The 24,864-nt window shown below is 54.1% G+C and overlaps 3 protein-coding genes across 10 annotated transcripts; all 3 read left to right on the plus strand.

Annotated features, from left to right (window-relative positions):
* Positions 1-8,074: 8,074 nt before the first annotated feature.
* MAPK3 (mitogen-activated protein kinase 3) lies at positions 8,075-14,301 on the plus strand. Of its 3 annotated transcripts, XM_015065769.3 has the most exons (9): positions 8,075-8,270; positions 9,318-9,500; positions 10,982-11,171; positions 11,354-11,470; positions 11,743-11,857; positions 12,227-12,358; positions 12,526-12,635; positions 12,729-12,883; positions 13,704-14,301. In XM_015065769.3, the coding sequence occupies exons 1-8, from the start codon at positions 8,101-8,103 to the stop codon at positions 12,849-12,851; spliced, it is 1,140 nt and encodes a 379-aa protein (XP_014921255.2). In that variant the 5' UTR covers positions 8,075-8,100; the 3' UTR covers positions 12,852-12,883; positions 13,704-14,301. The 3 variants fall into 3 exon arrangements, with proteins under 3 accessions (XP_014921255.2, XP_026907401.1, XP_053069862.1); XM_027051600.2 differs by having other exon boundaries at positions 12,526-12,883; XM_053213887.1 differs by lacking the exon at positions 11,354-11,470.
* A 154-nt stretch (positions 14,302-14,455) lies between these two features.
* GDPD3 (glycerophosphodiester phosphodiesterase domain containing 3) lies at positions 14,456-20,194 on the plus strand. 2 transcript variants are annotated; one of them, XR_008294777.1, is made up of 10 exons: positions 14,456-15,120; positions 15,370-15,412; positions 15,625-15,760; positions 15,854-15,899; positions 16,035-16,153; positions 16,243-16,332; positions 16,680-16,813; positions 18,142-18,201; positions 18,303-19,711; positions 19,997-20,194. XR_008294777.1 is itself a non-coding variant. In XM_015062651.3 (10 exons), the coding sequence occupies exons 1-10, from the start codon at positions 14,982-14,984 to the stop codon at positions 20,132-20,134; spliced, it is 957 nt and encodes a 318-aa protein (XP_014918137.1). In that variant the 5' UTR covers positions 14,456-14,981; the 3' UTR covers positions 20,135-20,194. The 2 variants fall into 2 exon arrangements, 1 of the variants encoding a protein (XP_014918137.1); XM_015062651.3 differs by having other exon boundaries at positions 18,303-18,354.
* A 1,379-nt stretch (positions 20,195-21,573) lies between these two features.
* On the plus strand, positions 21,574-24,841 carry YPEL3 (yippee like 3). Of its 5 annotated transcripts, none has more exons than XM_053213891.1 (5): positions 21,574-21,696; positions 22,296-22,478; positions 22,571-22,614; positions 22,831-22,939; positions 24,357-24,841. In XM_053213891.1, the coding sequence occupies exons 2-5, from the start codon at positions 22,362-22,364 to the stop codon at positions 24,444-24,446; spliced, it is 360 nt and encodes a 119-aa protein (XP_053069866.1). In that variant the 5' UTR covers positions 21,574-21,696; positions 22,296-22,361; the 3' UTR covers positions 24,447-24,841. The 5 variants fall into 5 exon arrangements, with proteins under 5 accessions (XP_053069866.1, XP_053069867.1, XP_053069864.1 ...); XM_053213892.1 differs by having other exon boundaries at positions 21,608-21,715; XM_053213889.1 differs by lacking the exons at positions 21,574-21,696; positions 24,357-24,841 and adding an exon at positions 23,413-24,350 and having other exon boundaries at positions 21,722-22,478; positions 22,710-22,939.
* The last annotated feature ends 23 nt before the right edge of the window (positions 24,842-24,864 follow it).

The raw sequence follows: 24,864 nt of genomic DNA on the forward strand, positions 1-24,864 counted from the left end.
GATTCTGATTAGTTAATATGCATATGGTAAGCCCTAAAGCAACCATTAGGAAAATAAATGAAAAATCAGTAAAAAAAAAAAAAAGTATAGAAAAAAATGATATATGACAATATGTACTTCAATGCAAAATAAAACAATAAAGGAAATTTAGATTGAAAGATACAAATAGGTTGAGGGCACCTGGGGGGCTCTGACTCAGGTCGTGATCTCTCGGGAGGTCCAGTCCCACATTGGGTGAGCTCAAGGCCCGCTTCAGGTGAGCTCTGCTTCTCTCTCTCTCTCTCTCTGCCCCTCGTGGGATTCTCTCTCTCTCTCCCTCTCTCTGTCCCTCACTAACTTCTGCCCTCTCTCTCTCTAAAACAAACAAACAAACAAACAAACAAAAAACAAATAAAAAAGAAAGATACAAATAAGTTGAAAGTAACTGAATGGAAAAAGATCATGCAAAAAGCAACCCTAAGAGAGATGGAGAGAGAGAATCCCATGAGGGGGCACAGAGACGTGTAACATGGGTATATCCTTTGCGGTTTGGAGACCTGCATATTCAAATATGTCCAAAATATTATGACTGTACCTCCCAGCTTTGTGAAGTAGACAGCATCAATTTTATCATCCCCAATTTGCATTTGATAAAACTAAAGTTTCAAAAAGTTCATACGTAAAAGTGTTTCAGTCTCAGCATCCCTATGAAGTAAGTACTGTATCCTCTTTTCCAGGTGACAAAACTGAGGAAGAAGTTAAACCACTACGTGGTGAGCGGGTTCAAACTCAGGCAGTCTGATTCCAGAATGTGTATTTTTGTTTTGCTTTTCAGGACTTTTTGGGTTTGTTTTGTCTCATTTATTCAAGAGAGACAGAGACAGCATGAGTTGAGGAGAGGCAGAGAGCCCACCGTCGGGCTCAAACTCACGAACCATAAGATCACGACCTGAGCTGAAACCAAGAGTCGGATGCCTAACTGACTGAGCCACCCAGGCGCTCCTTGCTTTGGTTCAGATTAAAGGAAAGCAAAATGACATGGGCCACGCAATATGCATTTGCGAGCTGAATATGGCCTTGGGCCACCATTTGAAGCCTCCATCCTGGAGTCAGAGGGACACGGGTTTGAGTCCCAGGCCTGACACTTATCACATGTGTGGTCTTGAGCAAAAGGTCGACATCTACCTCACAAGGTTCGTGCGAGCCCCTCGGGAGGCACGCAGGCTCCCCCTCCAATGTAGCCATTGCCCCCTGGCACAAAGGAACTCAATAAAAGTGTGTTGAAATAATAGAATTCAAGCTTCTGGAGCTAACCTCATTTCTCCACAGTTCTGGGAAGTATATTCGCAGAAGCAGGAAGAAAAGGAACCTTGCAGTCACCTCGCAAAGGAATCGGCAAGAACAAATTGTGATAAGTTCCACGCAAGAAAAGAACACCGTGAGGGAGGCTTATAAACAGCATATATTTCAGATTGGGAGTTCAGGGAGAGTCACTGTGTGGAGGTAGATAAAATATTGGTCCAATGCAAGGGAAGCAATACTCCTACGGCAGTCCCACTGGTCAGGCTACATATAGAAAATGGTATTCTATTTTGGATGCTGCATTTTAACAGGAACAGAGTCAACCCTGCACTCATCCAGAAAAGCGCTATCCCAGCTGATAAAAGGTTTAATATGCACCATAAATATTCAGGTCCCTCATCCAACAAATATCTATTGAGTACAAAACACTACTTGATACTAGAGAGAGTTTAAAAATAAAGACACCAGGGGTGCCTGGGTGGCTCAGTCGGTTAGGTGTCAGACTTCGGCTCGGGTCATGGTCTCATGGCTGGTAGGTTCGAGCCCAGCTGTGCTGACAGCTCAGAGCCCGGAGCCTGCTTTGGATTCTGTGTCTCCCTCTCTCTCTCTGTCCCTCCTCCACCACCTCTATCTCTCTCTCTCTCAAAAATAAATAAACATTAAAAAAAATGTTTAATGTAAACATTTAAAATAAAAATAGGGACACCAGCATTGTGGCCTTCTGGAAATTTTACAACTTAGGGAGGGCAGGGTGAGTACATAAGGAAATAGAATGCAAAGTTGACGTTTGCCCCAAGACATAAGAAGTATAGATACAGCACGTACAGGTGTGGCAGGTGCAGCATCTCATAAAAGGGTGGTATTTGAGCTAATTCTGGAACTGGAAAGGATTCCTTTTACTGAAAAACCCATGCCACCTAAGGAGAATCCAAAATAGCAAGCATGAGCGGAGGTACAGAAGCAGGGATGTATGCCAGTGAGAAGTCCAGTTTGGCCAGAGCAAAAGGTTCATCTAGGAAGTGAGCCCGGAAAAATAGATTTAGATCAAAGTAAGTAGGGCCTTGGATGTTGGTAAAGGAATTTGGACGTTATTTGGTAGTTAATGGGAGGAATTAAGAATTTCTAATGAGGAACATTGTAATGAACACTGCTGTTCTGCCTGGTCAGCACTTTCTGGGGCTAGGGCCCCAATTTTCTTTTTTATTAAATGTTCTTAAACATTTATTATTGAGGGAGAGAGAGAGAGAGCATGAGCAGGAGAGGGGCAGAGAGAGAAGGAGACACAGAATCCAAAGCAGGCTCCAGGCGCTGAGCTGTCAGCACAGAGCCCGACACGGGGCTCGAACCCACGGACCGCGAGATCATGACCTGAGCCAAAGTTGGACGCTTAACCGACTGAGCCACCCAGGCACCCCTAGGACCCCAGTTTGCTGTGGGAAACCCATCCCTTCCCCAGCCTAGTTCAGGTGACACAAGTAGAGATAGCTAAACCCTCAGTTCCACACTGATTGGTTCAGGGATTTTTTTTTTTTTAACATTTATTTATTTTTGAGAGACAGAGCATGAGCAGGGGAGGGGCAGAGAGAGGGAGACACAGAATCAGAAGCAGGCTCCAGGCTCCAAGTTGTCAGCACAGAGCCCGACATGGGGCTCAAACCCACAAACCATAAGATCATGACCTGAGCTGAAGTCGGAGGCTTAACTGACTGAGCCACCCAGGCGCCCCTTGGTTCAGGGATTTGTACAGGCTCCAAGCAGAACCAATAACCAATGGGAGTCAAATCTGAAGTTTTTGGTACAAGGAGACAGAGAGAGGTCACCTTTTCCCTCTGCTGGAGTTACTGGGGGAAAAAATCAGACATAAATCTAGAACTGCTGGCATTCTTGATGCCACGAGAGGAACCACCTGAAACAGGAATCAATTCAGAAGAAAGCAGAGCTTAGGGCTGGGACCCAAATCTGAATGATATTGAGTCCCTGAGCCAAATGCACCTTAATATCTACCTTTAAACTTTTCAGTAAGCTAATAAATTCCCTCTCCTGTTTAAGTTGGTTTGAGCTGGGTCTTTGACCTCTTGTTACTGAAAGATTCCTGCATGGGGTGCCTGGGTGGCTCGGTCAGTTAAGCCTCTAAGTCTTGATTTTGGCTCATGTCATTATCTTATGGTTCATGGGTTCGAGCTCCGAGTTGGGTTCTGTGCTGACAGTGCAGAGTCTGCTTGGGATTCTCTCTTCCTCTCCCCCACCATGCCCACTCTTTCTTTTCTTTTCAATTTTTTTATTACATTTGTTTATTTTTTTATTACATTTATTTATTTTTGAGAGACAGAGTGAGACAAAGTGAGAGTGGGGGAGGGGCAGGGAGAGAGGGAGACACAGAATCCTAAGCCGGCTCCGGGCTCTGAGCTGTCAGCCCAGAGCCCAACGCGGGGCTCGAACCCACCAACCTTGAGATCATGACCTGAGCCGAAGTCGGACGCTTAACCGACTGAGCCACCCAGGCGCCCCTCACTCTTTCAAAAAAAAAAAAAAAAAAAAAAAAAAAAGCATGGAAGATTCCTGCTTGATACAAACCTTATAAGGGCTGAAGAAAGGAGACTAAATCAATACAATAGTAATAGGACAATACAATAGTAAAGACTAAGGAACTGGGAGCGCCTGGGGGGCTCAGTCAGTTAAGCTTCCCACTCTTGATTTCAGCTCAGGTCATGATCTCGAGGTTCGTGAGTTCAAGCCCTGCGTCAGGCTCTGTACTGACAGTTTGGAACCTGCTTAGGATTCTCTCTCTCTCTGATCCTCCTCCGCTCACACTTTCTCTCCCCCACAATAAGTAAATAAACGTAAAACAAAACAAAAGGCTAAGGATCTGTTAGATTAAAGGAAATGAAGGAGTCATAACAACTAAATGCAACATGTGATCCTAAATTGGATCCTGAACCAGAAAACGGAGGTTAGTGGGACAATTGGAAAAATCTGAAAAAAAATAAAATAAATCTATAGGTTAACTCTACTGATGTCAATATCTTGATTTTAATAATTGGATTGTGTTAAAAAAATAATCGTATTGTGTTTATTGACACTCTTAACATTTGCAGAGCGTTGATAAAGGGTATGCGGAAATTCTTCGAACTATTTTTGCAGCTTTTTGGTAAGTTCTGAAAACATCTAAAAAGTTAAAAAGTAAAAAAATTAAAATATGAAATTTGGGTTTGATCAACAGTAGAGGCGATGGCCTTGGGAACGCCGATGGTAATAAATTGGCAAGGACTTGGCTGGATACGGACAGGAGTGGAAAAAGGAGACAATATCTGGGTTCAATGCTGAGAGCATTGTGGCCCTACTCACCGCCACAAGCACAATCTGGAAGACAAGCAGGTTTGAAGTAGGAAGGGCACATTTCACAGGATGTGCTGAATTTTAAGTACCAGCAAGCCTCCAGGTGAAGTCCAGCAAACGCTAAAACTTTGCAACTGGGATTAAGGGCAAAGACGATGCTAAGGACAGATGTTTCCATAAAGGAGAAAGTTGACAGCACAAGTGTATGATGTGACCAAGGGTGACACTGTCGAGGAAGGAGCCCAGTGGGGCAGGCAGTGCTGACCACAAAGATTTCAGAGAAGGGAAATCATCTGCAGAATGCTTATGCCAGAGGAGGGATGTTTGAGTACAGTTCATCTCGGAGATATGAAGAAGTGTCGAAACAAACAAGAAAACTCTATCAGAGGTTTTGGGGGTTAAAAAAAACCCTAGTTCTTAAATCTTCATAAATTATTAAATGTGTTTTGACTCCTATTCCTGAGCACTGGCTGCCTTCTTGGATTGTGCTGACTGGTTGAGTTGGTAGAAATGGGAACACTCACTGGTGCTCTTCAGATGTTACTCCCTCGTTAATTAGTGTTCAATAACACTCTTCAAATGTTACTCCCTCGCAAATTACCCACTGGCCTCTCTTGGGACCTTAACAACACAAATAAGGACTGGTTTAACATTTAATCTGGGTAGGGGCGCCGGGTGGCTCATTCGGTTAAGTTTCTAACTCTCGGTTTTAGCTCAGGTCATGATCTTATGGTTCATGAGTCTGAGCCCCACATCGGGCTCTCTGCTGTCAATGCAGAGTCCTCTTCGGATCCTCAGTCTCCCTCTCTCTCTGTCCCTCTCCCCAGCTTGCACTCTCTCACTCTCTCAAAATAAATAAATAAACTTAAAAAAAAAAGACCTGGTATGGGTAGATTCAGAGGCTAGAACTAAGCCATATATGCGGCAGTCGTTAGAAAACCTCTAACAGTGCAGTGAGCTGTGAGGTAATGAACTGTCTGATGGAGAAAATTATTCCTAAAGCTCCTTCCAGATCAGTAGTTCAGTAAGCTTCTGGGTTTGTGTTCCTGTTAAATGTTCAGAGTATCTGCTTTATACGGCTTCTGTGAGGAGGACAGAAGATAAAGTACATTAAAGTGTCTGGAGCAGAATAGCTGTTCAGTCTTTATTAGTCAGATACCAATCTATGAAATAGACCAAGAAATCCCAAGGAAGTACCAACCTCGGCCACTAGAGGGGGATTTCAGTCACCCTCCTTTAAAAGACACTCTCTGATACTGCTTGATGGGGCCGACACCCCTCCCGATGCACCAGCCTTTCCTCTGCCGGGAAAGCCAGTCCCACTCAGGAAACCTGGCTCCACGCTGACCTCCATGGTGTTTTCTCGGAGTCATTATATTCTCCCACAGTTGCAAAATGATCTGGCAAAAGTCCCTCAAAGGCTTTTACTGCTTACTGAGTAACATCCAGACTCCCTGCCTGAATCCAAAGCCTTCCTCAGTCTGGCCCCAACCTACCTCTCCAGCCTGAACTCCCTTCAGTCCTTTATACTGCGGCCACACTGGACAAATCAGCACCTGCCTATATGTCGGGGCACATGCAGCTCCTTCTTGACGCCTTCCCTCTATCCTGACCTTCTGAAACCGTACTTCTTTTTCAGGAATGTAAATGTACCTCCCCCTTAACTCCCTTCTTACTTCTCTAGAAAAGAGTGATCTCTCCCACCGTTGAGCTCCCACACCATATATTATATCCATCTATCTTGTATTTCACTGATTTATGTATGTGCATCTTTTCTCTTCAATAGATTAGGAACTCTTTGGGTAGAGAAGCCAGGGAGTAATCTGCCCAGGATCACACAGCGAGTAAAGACGGGATTCTAACCCAGGAAATCCAGAGAGCTCTTGCTCTTAACCACGAAATCACAGCTATATAGTAACCTTTCATCAACCACAGTGCCTAGCTCAGAGCTTTGCACACAGTGCTATGCAATAGCTTATCAAATGTATAACTAAAAAACAAAAAACAAAAACCTCCCCCAAACATTGATCTAATTAGCATCTCTTAAACCTTCACCGACTCCTGGGCTATTGGGAACCAGCAACTGAGTCTCATTAATCTGCACTACAGTGCCTGGCTGTAGATCTAATTATGAGCCATTTCAGAAGCATAATTACTGTTCCATTTGGTCTCTTGATCTGTAACGCATATAAGGATCTACTCCCAGCTTCTAAGGGATTAAAAAAAACCCAACGTGATTACTTTCTGAGGCCTGAGAGATGTGTTTTGTGAAGTTTCAGCTCACATCTTTTCTGTGAAGTGAGGGGGGTGGCCATGGTGGTCCTTTCTTTGGTTTCAAGTCTATGATTCTGGGAGATAGGAAGGAATAAAAAAGAGCCTCTGCTTCTGCCGTCAGAAGATACCATTTTGAGTCTCAACTCCCCAACTCAGATTCCCCATCTGTAAAATTTGATTCATCCGATCCAAAAGCTTTGAATATCTGAGTGCCCCGCAAGGGAGGGGCAGTAAAGAGCAAGGCAGAAGTGGTCCCTGCTCATCCTGCTAAGAAACTCGGTGGACACCTATAGTGTGGGGTTGTCCTGTGGAAGAAACTCAAGTGGTCAAAGTATGGTGTAAACTACAAAGTCTGGTACCAAATCAAAAGCTGATGATCTTGACAGGATCCCGGTTTTGTCAAGTCCAACGACAACAAAGCTTATCTCTTTTGCTGTTTTGGGGAAAAGCCTGATAGTGTGTTTTAACCAAACCTAATCAACACCGCACGCAGCTTTTGTGACTTTCTGCGGCAGTTCCACGTAAAGGTGGGCTGAGGTTATCTGTCCTCACTTCCGGCACTGGCCGGTTGCTGGGAGAGGCCAAGTTCCTAGCCCACTCCCACAGGCCTCGGTCAGTACGCCGCCGTCAGGCTGGGAGCCTGGGCCCCTGGGTTCTCCAGCGGTCAGTCGTCTGACTGACTCCCAGTGACCAGACCCGGCTCAGGCGTCATTCAATGACCTCGTCTGTGAAAGGCAGGCCACATCCGTGAAGAAGCCTGGCTCGGGGAGGCCACCCTCCAGAGCTCTGGGGAGGGTTCCCTTAAGGTTCTATCTCGAGCCCCAGGCTGCAGCAGAGCTGGCAGGGCCAGGCGACTCTGTCCCGGTCCCCGGGCCCGCGTACACTCGCAGGGTGGCTCTGGGGAAGGTCACCGGGCAGACCTGCCGGCTGCTCCGCGTTCGACGGGAGGCCTCGGACCGTGTCCAGACGGCCCCCGGGTGCCCCTAGACTGCCTGGAGCAGCCGGAGCGGCGGGGGTCGCTGGACCAACGCGGAGCAGGCGGTGAGCCGGGCGCGCTCGGGCGCAGGTCACGTGGCGGGCGCGGGGGCGCGCGGGGGCGGGGCCTGGTGCGCGCGGCTCCGCGGGTGGCAGGGCGGGCGGGAAGGGGCGGGGCCTCGGGCGGGGCCGCCGGGGGGAGGCGGGCGGGCCGGTGGGAGGGGAGGAGTGGAGATGGCGGCGGCGGCGGCTCAGGGGGGCGGGGGCGGGGAGCCCGGGGGAGCTGATGGGGTCGGCCCGGGGGTCTCGGGGGAGGTGGAGGTAGTGAAGGGGCAGCCGTTCGACGTGGGCCCGCGCTACACGCAGCTGCAGTACATCGGCGAGGGCGCGTACGGCATGGTCAGGTGAGGGGGCGTTCCGGGGGGAGGGGGCTCTTGAGGATGGGGGACCGGGAGGGATGCCGAGGGCCTTCTGGGCCGGGGAGACTCCCAGGGTCCTGAGGAGGCGGGGGCTTTCGGGAGGCTGGGGGGAGTCCCACGGAGGAGGCCTTGGGCTGCTTTCTGGGGGAGCGGCGCTGCGTACGTTCTAATGGGAGGGGGCTTGGAGGCCGCAGAAGCGCCCATTCCGTTGTGAGGGGAAGGGCATCTGAGTGTACGTGGGGGAGCTGTGGGGCCCTCGGGGACCCTACGGAGTCGGGGAGAGGCGGAGAAACTAAGTATTCTTGGGGAGGTGATATCGTCAGCGGAGAGCGAGCGAAGGACCCTACTCTGGGGAGAGGATGCCTTGGATTCTCCCAGTAAGGCCTGCCAAAGAGTTTGGGAGAGAAGAGCGGAGCTCAGGGCTGGACAGGGTGGGGCAGGCCTTTGGGCCTGGGGCCAGGGGCCCAGTGAGCCATGAGGGGTCCAGGAGTGCCCGCTTGCAACTTTTAGGAGGGATCTGTGAGCTCTCTCATCCCCACTGTGTGCTCTGGGCCTTTGTTCATCTGGGAAGAGCTCTCCTGCCCAGGTGCCTCGCCCTAACACCCGTGTCTGTCTCAGCCCTTCTTTCCGGTCTCTCCTATGACTCCCTCCTTCTCACTGTGTGTGCCTCACTGTACATCCTCCACTCACGTCCCACCCCCTGGACCTGTCTTGGGTTGAGGGAGCCCATCCTGGATAGGGGAGGATGAGAGGTCAGGGCACCTAGAATGGACAGGATTGAGGCAAGGGGAAGTCAGTGAGCGGTCAGTCTCTTCCTCTGTTTGTGAAGTCACTGAAGGGCTGCCTGGCTGGTCCCCAGCTTTCTCCCTGGAGATCCCAGGCCTTCACAGCAGGAAGGAACCAGCATTGTTTACGACTTGGCCAGAATCCTCTCTTGCTCCCTCCCCTCCCTGCTCAGGCCTGGGTGGGGCCCCCAGGCCTGGACTCCCCCTATGTAAGGCCACACCGACAGCATCTCTCTGGCCCCCTCAGCTCAGCTTATGACCACGTGCGCAAGACTCGCGTGGCCATCAAGAAAATCAGCCCCTTCGAGCATCAGACCTATTGCCAGCGCACACTGCGGGAGATCCAGATCTTGCTGCGCTTCCGCCATGAGAACGTCATTGGCATCCGGGACATTCTGCGGGCGCCCACCCTGGAAGCCATGAGGGATGTGTATCCTTCACCTTGGCCAGATGGCTGGCCCGGCATGGCCTCAGAGCTGGGCTGGGAGAACGTTGGCTTTCTTTCTGTTTCCTTCTTCCCTGCCACACTCCAAAACAAACCCAGTAAATGAAACTTTCCAGCAGAAAAGAGGCCACAGAGTGTAAGACAACTCGGAGGCCCGAGGGGGATCCTGGCCTGCGGCAGACAGGCTGTGTGGCCTTGGGCAAGTCTGTTCTCCATGCTCTGCCTCATTTGGAGGGGAGGGAGGGGAGGGCTGGGCTCTATGGGAGCTTTGTCTTTTGACATCTGCAGTTCTGTGACGTGATCCAGCCTCTGCCCACAGTCAGTTCTTGTTTAACAGACGATGATTCTTTTCTCTCTGGGTCCTCAGACGGGAAGGAAGGCAGGAAGGAAGAGAACTGCCCCTTTTTTGAGGGCCTACTATGAGTCAAGTGCAGTGCATACCCAGTACTTTGACATTTCTGGTTCTACCTCCCAACTGCTGTATGAGATGGGTCATCAGCTCCATTTCAAAGATGAGGAAACTGAGCCTCAGAAAGCCTAAAATCAAGTGCTACCCTTGCTGCCTCCTACCCTCCCCCAGATGAGAACTGTCCTTCTTTCTCTGGGACTTCCTGCTCAGAGCCTCACCCCAGTCACCTGTGGACTTGCACTTTGCCCAGGGAGGGACAGCCTTGCCTTTGTTGCCCTTCCCCCCACCCCCACATTGCTTTCCTAGCTCGCTGTCCACTTCCTGCCAGGCTCTGTTGTTAGCAGCTTGTAGCACCCATCACCTCTCCCCACCCAACCCACCCCCGGTTAGTCCCAGTTCCCCACTCAAATGTGGGGATTTGCGCTGCACTGTCTGCAGCCCCCACCACAAGCTGTGGGCAGGAAACCTCCACAGTCACCCCCAGCTTGCTGTGTGACCTTAAATCAGGCACTGCATCTTGCTGGGCCTCTTTGTCTCTTAAAACAGCAGGATTGATCCACATGTTTTCAGAAGGCCCTTTTGAGGCTGATTCTAAAAGACAGTCCTGAGGGTCATCTCGCTGAATCTTCATAACTACTCTCTGAAGAACCGTTCTTTCCCCTATTTTACAGATAAGGAATTAGAGGTGCAGCCAGGTTGAGGTCATAAGGCCAATGAGCAGTGGCGTGGGGGTTTCAGACACCGGGAGGACAACTCCAGAGCATTGCTCTTGACTGTGAAGCTCTCCCGCCTCCTGCAGTTTATTATCCCCGTTTTCCCAGGAGGGAAACTGAGGCTACAGAATTGAAATACTTCTGCTCAGCGCTCCCAGCTGAGATGCGGCAGGGGGCCCGAGCCCAACTGCTGAGTCTGGGCCTTGTCCAGCTCGTGATAAGGGCTGGCAGATCTTTCGAGTCCTAGCTGGAAGGGGACGTAGAGCCTAGTCACCAGAGCCTGTTCTTCTTAACCAAATATCTCCTGCTGCCCCCACGTGGGGGGTCTCCGGTGCCATCTTCAGCTACATTGTGCAGGACCTGATGGAGACAGACCTGTACAAGTTGCTCAAAAGCCAGCAGCTGAGCAACGACCACATTTGCTACTTCCTCTACCAGATCCTGCGGGGCCTCAAGTATATCCACTCAGCCAACGTGCTCCACCGGGATTTAAAGCCCTCTAACCTGCTCATCAACACCACCTGCGACCTTAAGGTCAGAGGATTAGGTACCTGTCCCTTCTTCCCATGGGTCTGGGGCTTCCAGGCGGCCATTCCGGCCCGCTTGAGTAGAACATCGCAAGCAGAGGGAACATTGTGGGCAGAGGCGTGGTGAGGTGACCGCTCGGGCCTTGGAGGCCTTAGGCACCGAGCTTAGCAGCCTGGGTTGGCTTCCAGATCTGTGATTTTGGCCTGGCCCGGATTGCCGATCCTGAGCATGACCACACTGGCTTCCTGACAGAATATGTGGCCACACGCTGGTACCGGGCTCCAGAAATCATGCTTAACTCCAAGGTAAAGGGGCCACCCGTGCCTGAGGGAAAGGGACCAGGTTCCAGAGAGCTCTAGAGCCACCTCTGAGCCAGGCATGACCCCTAGATACAGGAAGTCTGCCCCCTGACTCTGGTGCTTAGGCTCTGGAAAGAGGCTGAGCATTAACTCCTCCAGGCCTGTGCCTTCTGCCTCCGTGGCTGGTATTAAGTCTAGACTGGAGTCGTGGCTTGGCCCAAATAGCAGGGCCCTGCTGAAGCTGGCCTAGGAGCCCACTACTTTCTCCTTCTCCCCAGGGCTACACCAAGTCCATCGACATCTGGTCTGTGGGCTGCATTCTGGCTGAGATGCTCTCCAACAGGCCCATCTTCCCTGGCAAGCACTACCTGGACCAGCTCAACCACATTCTGGGTGAGGGGGGCCTGGCCAGCTGAGTGGGGGTGGGGGGAGATTAGTGGGAGGTGAGATTTCTTTATAGTTCAGGTACCACCACATGTGGAGCCCCTACAGCATCTCACAGTATTTTGATGAGATACAGGTACTATCCCCATTCGATAGATGGGAAAAGCAAGGCTACAGCCCACACTTAGGAAGTGCTAACATCAGAATTTGAACATAACGACTGCCCAAATCCAGATCCCTTGCCCTTCATCACCATAGTATTGGCTGAGAGATTAACTGTCAGGGCCTAGAGCTCGATGGTGGGGACTCTAGTTTCTCTAGTTTCTGTTCCCAGAAGGGAGAGGAGAACTCTCAAAAAGGCACCTGCCTTACCCACAGGGATTCTGGGCTCCCCATCCCAGGAGGACTTGAATTGTATCATCAACATGAAGGCCCGAAACTACCTACAGTCTCTGCCCTCCAAGACCAAGGTGGCCTGGGCCAAGCTTTTTCCCAAGTCAGATGCCAAAGGTGAGAGAGACATGGGGGTCAGTATGGGGTAAAAACACAGTGCAGAGGAGGGAACATGAGCCAAGCCCCTGGCTGAGTAGACAGAAACCTGGGCATGAGAAGCAAAGCAATGCTTCTGGGAACTCTTCCAGCCTCCCTTTTGACCCCTGACTCTTGCCCTTATCTAGCCCTTGATCTGCTAGACCGGATGTTGACCTTTAACCCCAACAAACGGATCACAGTGGAGGAAGCACTGGCTCACCCCTACCTGGAGCAGTACTACGACCCCACGGATGAGGTGGGCCAGCCACCAGCAACAGGGCTGGTGGGTAGATGGATGGGTAGGCGACCCTCAGTACCCGGCCTGAGCCTGACTTCTTTACTACCCCAGCCAGTGGCCGAGGAGCCTTTCACCTTCGACATGGAGCTGGATGATCTACCCAAGGAGCGGCTGAAGGAGCTCATCTTCCAGGAGACAGCCCGCTTCCAGCCTGGGGCACTGGAGGCCCCCTAAACTGGACAGACACCTCTGCAGTTTGAGGCCTGGTGAGTGCTCCCCACAGCCCACGCACAGATTCAGCCTACGCCAGTGCTCCCGGCACGCCTCCATATAGTCACAAGCTTGTTCACGCCAATGAGGCGTGTGCGTGGTGGCCACAGAAAGGCTAGAGCCTGCCCGGGCCACAGACCTGGGGGCCACAGGTTCTTTACATCCATCTTCCTTTCCCCTAGTCCCAAAGTCTCCCCCCTGGGCAACACCCTGCACCCTCCAGCCCCCTCAGGGACCTCAGGCCCCTCTCTCCCATCTGAGGGACAGCCAGAGCTCGGCTCTCCTGTATGGGCAGAGAGGCAGGTGGGGCAGTAATTGCTTTGGGAGGAGCCAGCACCCGGCCTGACCCAGATGCCAGGCTTCCTCACACCTGGTGCCCGGGTCAGCGGTTTGCACACCCACCCACGCAGGGCTCCTTCCTCGAGTCTCCTTTCCACCTTTCCCGCCAGCCGCAGCTTGATGGAAGGAAGGCACACACACCTGGGCTCAGATTCCAGCCCTGCCCCTTAGTAAGAGCTGTGTGATGTTGTGCAAGATACCTCACTTGTCGGTGCCTCAGTTTCCTGGGGAGAGCCCTGATGACGAGAGCAAACATAGGGCACTAATCATTGGTCCGAGAGGCTTATGTGTATTAACGCATTCAGCCCTCCAGCTGTCCCTTGAGATAGGCACCGATGTTATCCTCATTCGCAGTCAAGGAAAACAAGACACATCCCAGTCAGCCGTGAGGAACAAATGAGGGGACTTGAGGTCAGGGCTCTGGCAGGTCATCTGGTGGGTGCTAATGGCTCCTTTCCTGCCTGCCTTTCTGTTTAGGCCCTGCCTCCTGCCTGCCCCTCCCCTGCTGGACTGTTAGAAAATGGACACTGTGCCCCGCCCAGACCCCCCCGGCAGACCGGGTCAGGGCGGAGGGCGGGCCTGGCCACCTTCCCTGATTTTGCTCTGGCCTCCTGCTTCAGGCAGGCCAAGGTTCCCTCCGCCCCACCCCCCTGTCCCTCCCAGGACCTGAGGGGCTTAGGTGGCCCCCCACGCAAACTACCCTCTGCAGCTTGCCTTTGTCTACCCCGGCTATCCCAGTCTCTGGTAGTTCTGGAATGGAAGGGCTCTGGCTGTCCCAGGACCTCCTGAAGGGCAGTGAGGGGATGGGGGACGCTGAGTAAGGGACTCAGGGCAAGCCCTGACCCACTAAAACCCCGCCCCATTTTCCCCGAAGGAATATTCCTGAGGCTCAAGGGCTAGTATCCCTGAGGAGCAGGGCCCAGGCCGAAACCCCCTCCCCCAAAGCTGCCACATCTAACACCCCCTGCTGCCTGTGTGTGTGGGCGTACAGAAGTGGGGCTGGGGGCACGAGGAGAGCCTGGTGCCCCTGCCCACCCCTGTGCCTGTATCTAATATATAAAGATAGAAACGTGTATATGATGGCCCTGGCTCTGTCTGTATCCGCCGATGCCCTACCCTAACCATTACTTTGAGGACTGACTCGCCTGCCCAGCCCCTTCCCAGCGGGGTGGCTTCCCCCAGTCCTGGTGCTCCTTGGCTCCCCGGGTGGCCAGGGTTGAAGATGGGAGTGTAAGGAGCGCCAGACTCCTGGACAGAGTGGGGTCAATTTTCCCCTTAGTCACTGTCCTCTCCCCTCCCAAATGGCCTCCCATCTCGCTGGCTGGGGTGATTCGGGGGTGACTTAGGGACATCCTACACACCCCTGGATTCTCTGGAAATGGCAAGGGGTGGTGTGCTGTATACCCCGGCCACCAGCACCCATGGGAGGGGGGAAGGTTGTAGCAGACCCAGCGCCTGGGGTGGGGGTGGGGGTTGTTTCCCCAGCATGGCCGAGGAGAGAGGGGTGCTGGGGTCCGTGGAGGATCTAGAGGCGTGAGAGCCAGAGCTGCCGGGCACCTCTCCTGCCTGTACCCCCTCCCCGGCTGAGCCCTGCAGCCTGGCCCCAGGCCAAGAGCCGGCTCAGCAGGTCCCAGGGGTGTGGTGGCTACCAGCGGTGGAGCCAGCCTACGCTGGCCAGGCAATCAGCAGAGGCAGCACAGTCCATCAGGAGCAGCCGAGTGTGTGGCAGCGGGAGCCCAGAGAGGCAGCGTGACCATGAGCTCTCTGCTCTCCTACGCCCTGCCCGCCCTGGGCAGCTATGCCATGCTGTCCATCTTCTTCCTGCGCCGGCCTCGCCTGCTGCACACACCCTGGGCTCCAGTCTTCCTGCCACGCCTGGGGGCCCACCGAGCAGGTACGCTGGGCGGCGGTTGGGCGGGAGGATGGTGATGGTGACTGCTGAGGGTGGAGTAAGGACAGCAAGGTGCCAGCAAGGGTGGACGGCAGTGGGGGAGGTCCAAGCAGCGGGCTGTCAGGAAGAGGGCAGAGCCTGAGGTGGGAGAGTAGGACGGCAGGGAAGGACGTGGAAGGGGGAAGAAGAGGCAGGGGTGAGGGGAGAGGAGGGAGGCCAGGCTCCTGGGACCCACCCAGCTGCCCCACACAGGATCTGGAGAACTACTGGAAAACACCATGGAGGCCATGGAGAAGTGAGTGCACCTGCCAGCTGTGAGCTGCGAGACACCAGGAGGCGCCACTCACTTCCTAGTCTGAGTGACCGGGGCCCTCTGGAGGTGTGCAGTGCACAGCCTGCCCATCCTGCCGTGAACTCTGGCCCACGCTCCCCTAAACCTCCCCGCTGTCCTGTGGTTTGTCCTGTTCCTTCCCCCTGGCCTCTCCGCACTGACCTTCACTCCCACAGCTCCCTGGCCCAGCGATCAGACTTCCTGGAGCTTGACTGCCAGTTGACACGAGATGGCGTGGTGGTGGTATCTCACGACAAGAACCTGTCCCGCCAGTCAGGCGTGAATAGGGACGTGAGCAGCCTGGACTTTGAGGTGGGCCTTGCCCCGGCACCCCCCTCACTCTACCCAGAGAGCCACGGTGCCTCCACGCGTGCCCCCTGGTGACGTGCTCCCTCTTCTCCCCAGGAGCTGCCCCTCTACAAGGAGGAGCTGGAGGTCTACTTCTCACCAGGTGAGAGTGTGACCTCACGAGGGGGGTCCTGGCCTCAACCTCCTGCCCTCCCTCCTCCTCTGGGACTGGTCCCCCTCCCCCTGGGCTCCCACCCCGCCCATCCCCCTCCGATCCCTCTTGCCACAACCCACCCAGGTCGCTTTGCACACGGGTCGGACCGGCACATGGTGAGTCTGGAGGACGTGTTCCAGAGGTTCCCTCGGATGCCCATGAGCGTGGAGGTCAAAGAGGAAAACGAAGAGCTCATTAACAAGGTGGTGCTGCTGCGGGGCTGGGGTGGGAAGGGACCTGGGGCTGGAGAGAGGCCTGACTCCCCTTCACCTCTTCCTTCCCCTCCTCCCAGATAGCAGGCCTGGTGAGGCACTTTGACCGAAATGAAATCACCGTCTGGGCCACGGAGAAGAGCTCGGTCATGAAGAAGTGCAGGGCTGCTGTGAGTCCCTGCTCCCTCCCTGCTCCAGCGACCCCTTCTCCCGGGCGCTGGAGGCTCCAGGGGCCTAGGCTGGACAGGTGTGGGGTGTTGTGGAGGAACCAGCCCTGAGCAGAGTCTCAAAGGGTAGGATGCCGAGAGGAGAGGGGTGGGGACAGGGGGAGCACAGGCATTGCTGCTGGGGACCCAGAGGGTGCGGTCAGGCCTGAACGCTGGGCCGACATACAGCTCCGATCCCGCAGGTGGTGGACCTTCCTGAATGTCCAGCACTGTTTCCCCTGCAGCCTAAGTCCCCTTTCTGCTTTCCTGGGAGCAGACTGACCCTCTTCTCCCTTCCCCTTGCCTCCCAGAACCCCGAGATGCCGTTCTCCTTCACCATCGGCCGAGCTATCTGGTTGTTACTGCTCTATTACCTGGGGTTGCTGCCCTTTGCATCCATCCCGGAGAGGTTTTTCTTCTGCTTCCTGCCCACCATCATCAATAGGTACCTGCAAGGTCCCTGCCTGCCTTCTACATCCTCCCCCAGGCCCCCAGATGCTTTTGTCCTCAAATAAACTCCCCCCACTTCAAGCCCCACTACATGGGGTCCCCAGCTCCCTGGCCACCCTCAAGGATCCCCCCAGGGTCCCCTGAAGAGAAGGATTTTCAGGAGCATTCATGAATACTGAGGAGCCAGGAGGCTTCCTCTTCGAACCCTTTGAAATTTTATGCAAATGTGTGTTGATGTGGATGGGTTTGAGGACAGAGTATTCATGTATTCATCCATTTCATCCAACAAATACTTATTGAATGTCTCCTCTGTTCTGGGCACAGTGACACTAGTAAATAAACCCAGTGTGAGTGGACTAAGGCCCTCGGTGAGCTTATAGTCTGGCTGGGAGACAGATATCAATCAATTATAGTATTCTCTGATTCTCAAAAGGAAAAGCAAGTTTTTTCCTGCTGGGAGAGTGGGATTAACAAAGTAACAGCTGGGTAAAGTATCAGAAATTTGGATACTTCACCAGCTCTGAAGCCTAGCCCCTCCCTTCCCTTTCTGAGAACTCTGTGGCAGCTCCTAGGCTTCCTTCTCCCCTATGTTATCCCGAGGGAAGCTCTCAGCCAGCCCCCACAATCTCTTGCTACAAAGACATCATTAGACTACTGAACTTTGTGTACAGACCTTCTCATACAGTGTTTGCAAAGTGTTTTCACATCCTTTGGTTGGTTAGAGCTTTATCTGTGGCAACCCAGAAGGTACTAGAATCATGACACCGCCCCCTCAGTACCCATGGAGAATCTGAGGCTCAGAGAGGTTCTGTAATTTGCTCAAGGCCACACAGCTAGAAGCACAGGGCCTGGGTTTGTCTGGGTCTGACCCCAAAACCTGTGCTGGGACATTGTAAAGGGCCTCTAAAGTCATCCCTGAAGCGGGCCAATCATGGGCAAGTAGCCGACTCACTGGAGTATTGTCTGGTCACAAGAAGCTGGTCGGGCCCAACCAGGGGACCTTTAGATTGTGCATCTAGCTTGAGAATCAAGCTGGGTTCTGGTCTTGGCCCTGACCCCACCACAGATTTGCTGCGACACCTTGGGCAAGTCACTTTAGCTCTCCAAAACTGAGTTACCTCCTCTGTACAACAGCGAGGGAGGGCACACTCTCAACGTATGGAGGCACAGATGTGCACATAGAAGAATCTCACTAAACAACAGGTGACTTTTTCATATGGGCTTCTAGAGGCGCCAGGGTAACACCGGTCAGGGGTCACTACCACCCCACTCCTGTGACAGAGTGAGACGCAGGGGGCTGATCATGATTCCACCTCTCTGCAGGACCTACTTCCCATTTTCCTGCTCTGGGCTGAACCAGCTGGCAGCTGTGATTTCCAAATGGTGAGGGGGTGAGGATGCTGGATGGCGTGTCCCCGTGGAGACCTGCCACTGCCCTTCTTAGTCCCCTCTCATCGTGGCCTTTGCCACCCTCTCCCCACTAGGTTAATCATGAGGAAAAGTCTGATCCACCATCTGGAGCAGCGAGGAGTGCAGGTGAGGCTTGACCTCCACGCCCTCAGCAAGTGGGTGATTCACAGTGTGGGCCTAGCACAGCGTTCCAGTGAACAGCTCTGCTACCGATTAACTGGGTCCCCTGGGCAGGTCACCTTCGGAGTCTCAGTCTCTTGATTTGTGAAATGGGGGTGATGGTACATTTAACTGGTACCTAGTAATGGCTTGACAAGTGTAGCCATTATCATTGAACCTACTGTCCTGATTCCTGAGGAGGGGGTGAGTGGGGCTGGGGAAAAAAACCGGCCCGGCCCCTCCCCTGAGCATCCACTTTGATCATTTAATTAGCAAACCTTTGTTGAGAATGGACTACATTCCAGGCACTGTGGTACCAGGGGTGGAGCAGGGAGTCAAATCAGGGGCAGAGGAAGGAAACGGGCACTCACAGGCACCAAGTGGACAGAAAGGAAAGAGCACTGTGGTCTGTGGGGTCACAGGAGGCCCTCTGGAAGAAATGAGGAGCTGGCTCGCACGGAGGGGGAAAGGAGAGCATCTCAGGCAGGCTCAGCCTGTGGGAAAGCTGCGGGGAGCAAGAGGCCATGGCAGGAGGAGGAGGAGCTGAGAGAGGTTCCACCAGGCTGCGGTGTGTGGCGAGGGGAGCTGGAGGAGGCGGCCTAGGCTGAGGCAGGCGGCCTGTGAACCTCAGTAAGGAACCTGGACTTCAGCCTGGAGGACGGGAAGCTTTGGAGGGCCTGAAGCAGGGCAGAGACCTGATCCAGTGGAGTCTGGGATTAAGGGTCACTCTGGCCACCGATGTGGAGAAGCGATCATGGGCGCCAGTGTAGGAGCAGAGTATCTCAGGAGGCAGATGCCGTCGCTGACTGGTCCTGGGCTGAGGCGTCAGCAGTGGGATGGGTGGACCAGCTGGCTGACGGGCCAGCAGCACTCCACAGCGCCGAGGTGGGGGTGAGTGAGGCATGGGGAGGACGCGCCTCTTTCAGATTAGCACCTCCACAGCGCCTGCACTCCGTGGGCCTTCACCACAACTCTGGCGGTTGGCCCGTCGTTCCCATTTGTCACGTTAAGAAACCGAAAGGTCCAGTGACGTGCCCAGGGTACAGACACCATCTCTACCTACCGCCATACCCACGAGAGAGGATTCAGGCGGCAGGACAGACACAGAGCAGCAGCAGATTCGGGCAGGCCTGGAGACCTCACAGCCGGCTTTCCAGGGGAGGGGGAACAAAATGCTCTCATTTGAGCAATAGACGATTTATTTCCCTGGCTGTGCATCCTCTCACCTTGTCCGATTTCAGGCCACCAACGTGACGTCACTGAGCATAGAGTTGGGTAGTATTTCCACCTTACACATTCAGCAGATGCGAACAACCGCCAGAGCGTAGGTAACAGTAAAATGTAGTAAAATCATTAGGAAGTGATGAGTTTTGAGTATTTATTACCTTCGTTTTTAAAGTAATTTATTGAATTACACGTTTATATAATTTAATATTTAATAATGGCTGTGTTTAATAACCAGTTTGCAAAAAAATCCGGACTAACAATCCACTCCAGCATCCCACTGCTGGGAGGTCTCCGCAGAGGAGGAGAGCTCCCACCATCTGGATTCAAGGGGAAACTCCAGGTAAAGTTGTTTGAAACTATGAGCCCCTCCCTCCCCACGCAGGTGGTCTTTTGGTGCCTTAATGAAGAGTCGGATTTTGAAGTGGCCTATGCCCTGGGGGCCAGTGGCGTCATGACAGATTACCCCACAGCCCTGAGGCGCTACCTGGACAATCATGGAGGAGCTGCCCAGGCCTCCTAACAGCCCGGAGGCCCTCACCCTCTCCTCTATTTCTCTTCTTCAATAAATATTTTCTTTTCAGTCATGTGGTGGTGTTTGGGGGGCATGGGTGGGAGGAGGTCCTAGCAGACTGCAGAGGGCAACTTAGGGCAGAAGAGGCCAGCCTAGGGCCAGAGTCTGGGGCCCTAACCACCTTGACCCACTGGTTCCACCACATTCCAGGCCGAGTAATGCCACACCCTGTGCCAACCTGGCCTCCACTCTCCTCAGGAATGTCCCTTGCAGGAAGGAGCAAGGCTCGTGCCCCTTCAGGGCCACAGGTTCCATTCTCTTGAGGCTATGAAGAGCCTTAAGACACAGGCACAGGACAAGGGACTTCATCCGCTCATGGCGCCGCAGATGGTGGACATGGCCTCAGAGGCTGAGTTTAGGGTTTGCTCATCTGCTGCTTCAGCCTTTCCAACCTTCACTTCCAGATCTACTCCAGAAGTTCCCCAAACTCCTCAACCCTCTCCAACCCTAGAACCTTATGCATTGAACGAATCACATGTTTCACAAACCTTTGTTGACTACTCTAGGCCAGGCTACGTACTGGGGCCACTGCAGGGAACAAGACAAAGTCTCCTAGGGCAGACGCACACATTTTCCCCTTCAGAGTCACGTGAGAAGCCCACAGCAGACACCTAACTCAGCCTGCAGAGGCAGGGGCATCAGAGGAGGCTGCCTGGAAGAGGTGATGCTCAGCAGTAGGAACTGGCTTGTTCCCAGGCTCCGGCTCCCAGAGATCTAACACAGACGGACGGGCACCGTTAGCTCTTCCGTTGCAAGAGCCTGTCCCGGGTGCTATGGCAAAGACGGTGGAATCGGACCAAAGTGAGAATTCCAACTTTGCCTCTTCCCGGCTGGATAACCTCGGGAGCGTAGCTAGACCTCTTTGACCTCTGTTCCCTGTAAAATGGGGAACAAAAGCTGCCTCATAGGATTGCTGCGGGGATTAAGAGAGTGGGGCACCGGGTGGTTAAATGCAGATAATTATGGCTATTATCTCCCCGGGGACGTGCGTCCAGACACCTAACCCCGAGCCAGGTCTGGCACCGCAGATCCTCGCCCCTTCAAGCACCGCGGGAGGCCAGAAGGGCGACGAGACCCGGGCCGCGGGGCTGGCTGGCTGGCGGGCCGCAGCCGCATTTCCGGGCCGGCCGGAGCCCGGAGCAGGGGGAAGGGCAGCCGAGGCCTGCGCTGGCCGCGGTGTGACGCGCCCCCTCATTTGCATGCGGCGCGCCGATTGGCCACGGCGGCCGCCGGGACCAGAGGCCGGCCCCCTCCCCCTCCCGCCGCAGCGGCGGCAGCAGCTGGTCTCGGTGTAAACAAGTCGCGGCGGCTGCGAACCCGGGCCGGGGGGGACGGCGCCCACCAGGAGCGCCCCCCACTCCCAGGCCAGGCCACCTCGGCGGACCGGGCCCCCGCGCGCCCAGGCGAGGTGAGGCCCGCATCGTCAGGGCTGCGCGTCGCCCCGAGCCCCCGCCCCGCCAGCGAGGACTGCCCCCTTCCCCCGGCGTCCGCCCCCCACCCCCGCGCCCCAGGTGAGCCCAGGGGTCTCAGGTAAGGCTCCGCGATGCAGGTAAGAGCCCCTCGGCATAGACAGGGCCTCTGCGCCCCCCACCCACCCCGCCCCAGGTAAGAGCCCCTCCCCTCCTAGGTGACCCTCCACCTTCAGTGAGGGCCTCTGCCTCTTCCAGGTGAGGGACCCTCTCCCCAGGTGAACTCGCTTGTACCTCAAGTGGAGCTGCTAACCCCCACCCTGCCCCGCCCCGCCCTTGGCAGTTCAGGTGAGGTCCTAAGGACCCTCCAGCTCCTAACCCCTCCATACTCCCCCTAAATGAGAACTGACAGCTCATCCAAGCCAGAGCCCCTTCCTCCAGCTTCAACGGCCAGGTCCGCAGGGGTGAGGCCGGAATTAGATGCGTGACTCACCTCAGGCTTCTCCAAGCCTCAGTTTCCCCGTGATGCAACTTGAGGCCTCCTCAGTGAGTCAAAACTGAGCCGGTTCCGGCCCCTGGAGAAGCTGCTGCCTCTGGGGAGAGGAGACAGCAGCCAAGTGTGACGGAGAGAGTCCCCATGGCCCTGGGTGTGCCCGCGTATGTGTGGCCCTGGTCCTGACAGCCCACTCCCTCCCCGGCAGGCACTGGGCTCCCTCTGCTCCCCGTGGGCCGCTCCCCGGGTGGGGCCACTGCCCCCGGCCCCCGCCATGGTGCGTATTTCAAAGCCCAAGACGTTTCAGGCCTACTTGGATGATTGTCACCGGAGGTATAGCTGTGCCCACTGCCGCGCTCACCTGGCCAACCACGACGACCTCATCTCCAAGGTAACCAGGTCCCAGTTGGAGGCGAGAGGGGCTACCTGGCAGCTCTCCCACCAATGGCCCTGACTCCCTTCCTTTCTCCCTCCACCCTTTAGTCCTTCCAGGGCAGTCAGGGGCGTGCCTACCTCTTCAACTCTGTGTGAGTATTTGGTCCCCCTTCTTTCTTTCCCTGACCTCTGTTGTGACCTGTGACCCCTGGCATCGTGCTGAGACTCCCAGAGTCCCCTGATTCAGGTTGGAAGCTGATGTGATCGCCCTTCTCTTGGATGCTAAGAACAGACACAGTTGGATACAAGCTAGCGGGGGGCTTTGTGATGGCGGGACCCTCCCTGGGACTGCCCCCATGTCCCTGCAGGGTGAACGTGGGCTGCGGGCCAGCCGAGGAACGGGTACTGCTGACAGGCCTCCATGCTGTGGCTGACATCCACTGCGAGAACTGCAAGACGACTTTGGGCTGGAAATATGTGAGTCCGTGACCCCTGACCCCAGGCAAGCCTTTGACCCAACCTCACTTCACCTCCTCACAAGCAGTCATCTGGTAACCTTCCAGAGTGTACAGGCCCAGCTCAATCAAGTCAGACTGTCTTTTCATCCCCTGACCGTGCCCTCTTCTGTCACATCTTGCAAGGGCTTTTAGAATTTTTCTCTCCCATCCCTCACGTGCACATGCGTCCCATTTTAGAGATGAGGCGATCAGCAGAATGACCATTTATTGAATGCTTACGTGCCACGCACTGTTATGTGCTTGGCATATATTATCTCATTTCATTGTTACAACAATCCTGTGGGTAGAGTCTGTAATTATCTCCACTTTACAGAAGAAAGGAAGGCCCAGAGATGGTAGGTAACTTTCCCAAGGTCACACCACGGGTAAGGAACAGAACAGGTACCAGAGTCCTGGTTGCGTGTTTTGTTGTCTGTCTGTTTTTAACTCCAGATCCTCGGCCACCGGCTTCCATTGTCATTCAGAGGTTCAGAGAAGTTGCCCCAGACCCCACAGTGACATGGAACTTGGGTCCATGAGCTTCCTTTTCACTGCCCTCATGGCCACAGCTGCTATCTGGGGTCTGATTTCACTACCTGAGTCTCATTTCCTTATCTGGCTGTGGAGGATGAAGCCACCACCTGGCACCCAAAATTGTCATGGGGATCAGATTAGATGCAGCAAAAAAAGATGCTCTTGGGAAACTGTAGGGGACATGGTTGGTTCCTCAGGCTTCACTTGGAGTTTTGGTGCCTCTGAGAGGTGGATGCCCCCAGCAGAGGCAGGCATCCTGCCCTCATGTGAGTTCACCCCTGGCCTTGCCACAGATTTGTGCTTTGTGTCCCCGGACAGGTGGCTCAGCCTCTCTGGACCTCTGTAAAATAAAGAGATGGCCTAATCCAGATGTCAAAAACTCAGGGGTTTGCAGGGCCAAGCGCATACTGTGGGTCTGCAAAAGAGGCACCATAGATCTGGGGTAGTGGGGGAGGAGGGTCTGTAGCAAACTGGTGTAAGCATGGCCTGCCTATATCCTAGTATTTTTAAGTTATTTTTACTAAACTCTCTGATGGCCAAATAAAACACCTGCATAGGCCAAAATTGCCCTTCAGGCTACCAGTTTGTAATCCCCGGATCTTTTAGAAACTTCCATATCCTCTCTGTTGGAGCCAACATTAGTACTTAAAAAGTACCGGTGATTCAGAGAGCTCTGTCTGTCCCATTAGTGAGAAACCTGGCTCTGTCATTTACCAGCTGTGTGTCTTGTGGGCAGGTGGTTTGGCTTCTCTGCATGACAGTTTCCTTATATGTAAAATGGGGCCAGTCATATCTATTCCCCAACCCGATCCCTTTTGGTAAAGCCCTTGCTCCAGAGATGCCGTCCTCTCCCCTCTTTTCAGGAACAGGCCTTCGAGAGCAGCCAGAAGTACAAAGAGGGGAAGTACATCATTGAACTCAACCACATGATCAAAGACAACGGCTGGGACTGACCCCTGCTCCTGCCGCATGTGGCTCGAGCCCGGCCTGACCGCCAGGGGGCGCCACTGGCTTCCCTCCACGAGAAGGGAGCTCTGGACCCTCAGGGCTCCTGCAGAGGACGGATCCAGCTCCTGTACATATATTTTATTGCATGCACTGTGACCTTGGGGGGAGCTCAGAAGGAGGACGACACCCCCGCACTTCCCTGCGATCTGGCTGGCTTGGATCTCGTTTTTAACCCCTTCCTGCCCCGCCTGCCCTATAGATATGGCCTGTGTGCTGCTCTCCTGGCCCCAGTGCACCGTCTGCCCTGTGAACTTCTCCCACCGGGCCCCTTTTACCCCACGCGTGTCTGCTCCCCTTGTTCTGTAGCGTTTGTACATAATAAAACAATGGAGTGGAGACAGCCCCAGGCTCACGTGGAATCCG

The sequence above is a fragment of the Acinonyx jubatus genome, chromosome E3 (assembly GCF_027475565.1).
Source record: "Acinonyx jubatus isolate Ajub_Pintada_27869175 chromosome E3, VMU_Ajub_asm_v1.0, whole genome shotgun sequence".
In the NCBI taxonomy this organism is placed as follows: Eukaryota; Metazoa; Chordata; class Mammalia; order Carnivora; family Felidae; genus Acinonyx; species Acinonyx jubatus.

Excerpts from the sequence above, each read along its gene's own strand:
- MAPK3 (XM_027051600.2), top strand. The coding sequence starts at position 8,101 with ATGGCGGCGGCGGCGGCTCAGGGGGGCGGGGGCGGGGAGCCCGGGGGA. Across the intron at positions 9,501-10,981 it reads CTGGAAGCCATGAGGGATGT|CTACATTGTGCAGGACCTGA; the intron begins GTATCCTTCACC and ends TGCCATCTTCAG. Across the intron at positions 11,471-11,742 it reads AAATCATGCTTAACTCCAAG|GGCTACACCAAGTCCATCGA; the intron begins GTAAAGGGGCCA and ends CCTTCTCCCCAG.
- GDPD3 (XM_015062651.3), top strand. The coding sequence starts at position 14,982 with ATGAGCTCTCTGCTCTCCTACGCCCTGCCCGCCCTGGGCAGCTATGCC. Across the intron at positions 15,761-15,853 it reads TGAGCAGCCTGGACTTTGAG|GAGCTGCCCCTCTACAAGGA; the intron begins GTGGGCCTTGCC and ends TCTTCTCCCCAG. Across the intron at positions 18,202-18,302 it reads GCAGCTGTGATTTCCAAATG|GTTAATCATGAGGAAAAGTC; the intron begins GTGAGGGGGTGA and ends TCTCCCCACTAG.
- YPEL3 (XM_053213888.1), top strand. The coding sequence starts at position 22,254 with ATGTGTGGCCCTGGTCCTGACAGCCCACTCCCTCCCCGGCAGGCACTG. Across the intron at positions 22,479-22,570 it reads ACGACGACCTCATCTCCAAG|TCCTTCCAGGGCAGTCAGGG; the intron begins GTAACCAGGTCC and ends TCCACCCTTTAG. Across the intron at positions 22,940-24,356 it reads CGACTTTGGGCTGGAAATAT|GAACAGGCCTTCGAGAGCAG; the intron begins GTGAGTCCGTGA and ends CCCTCTTTTCAG.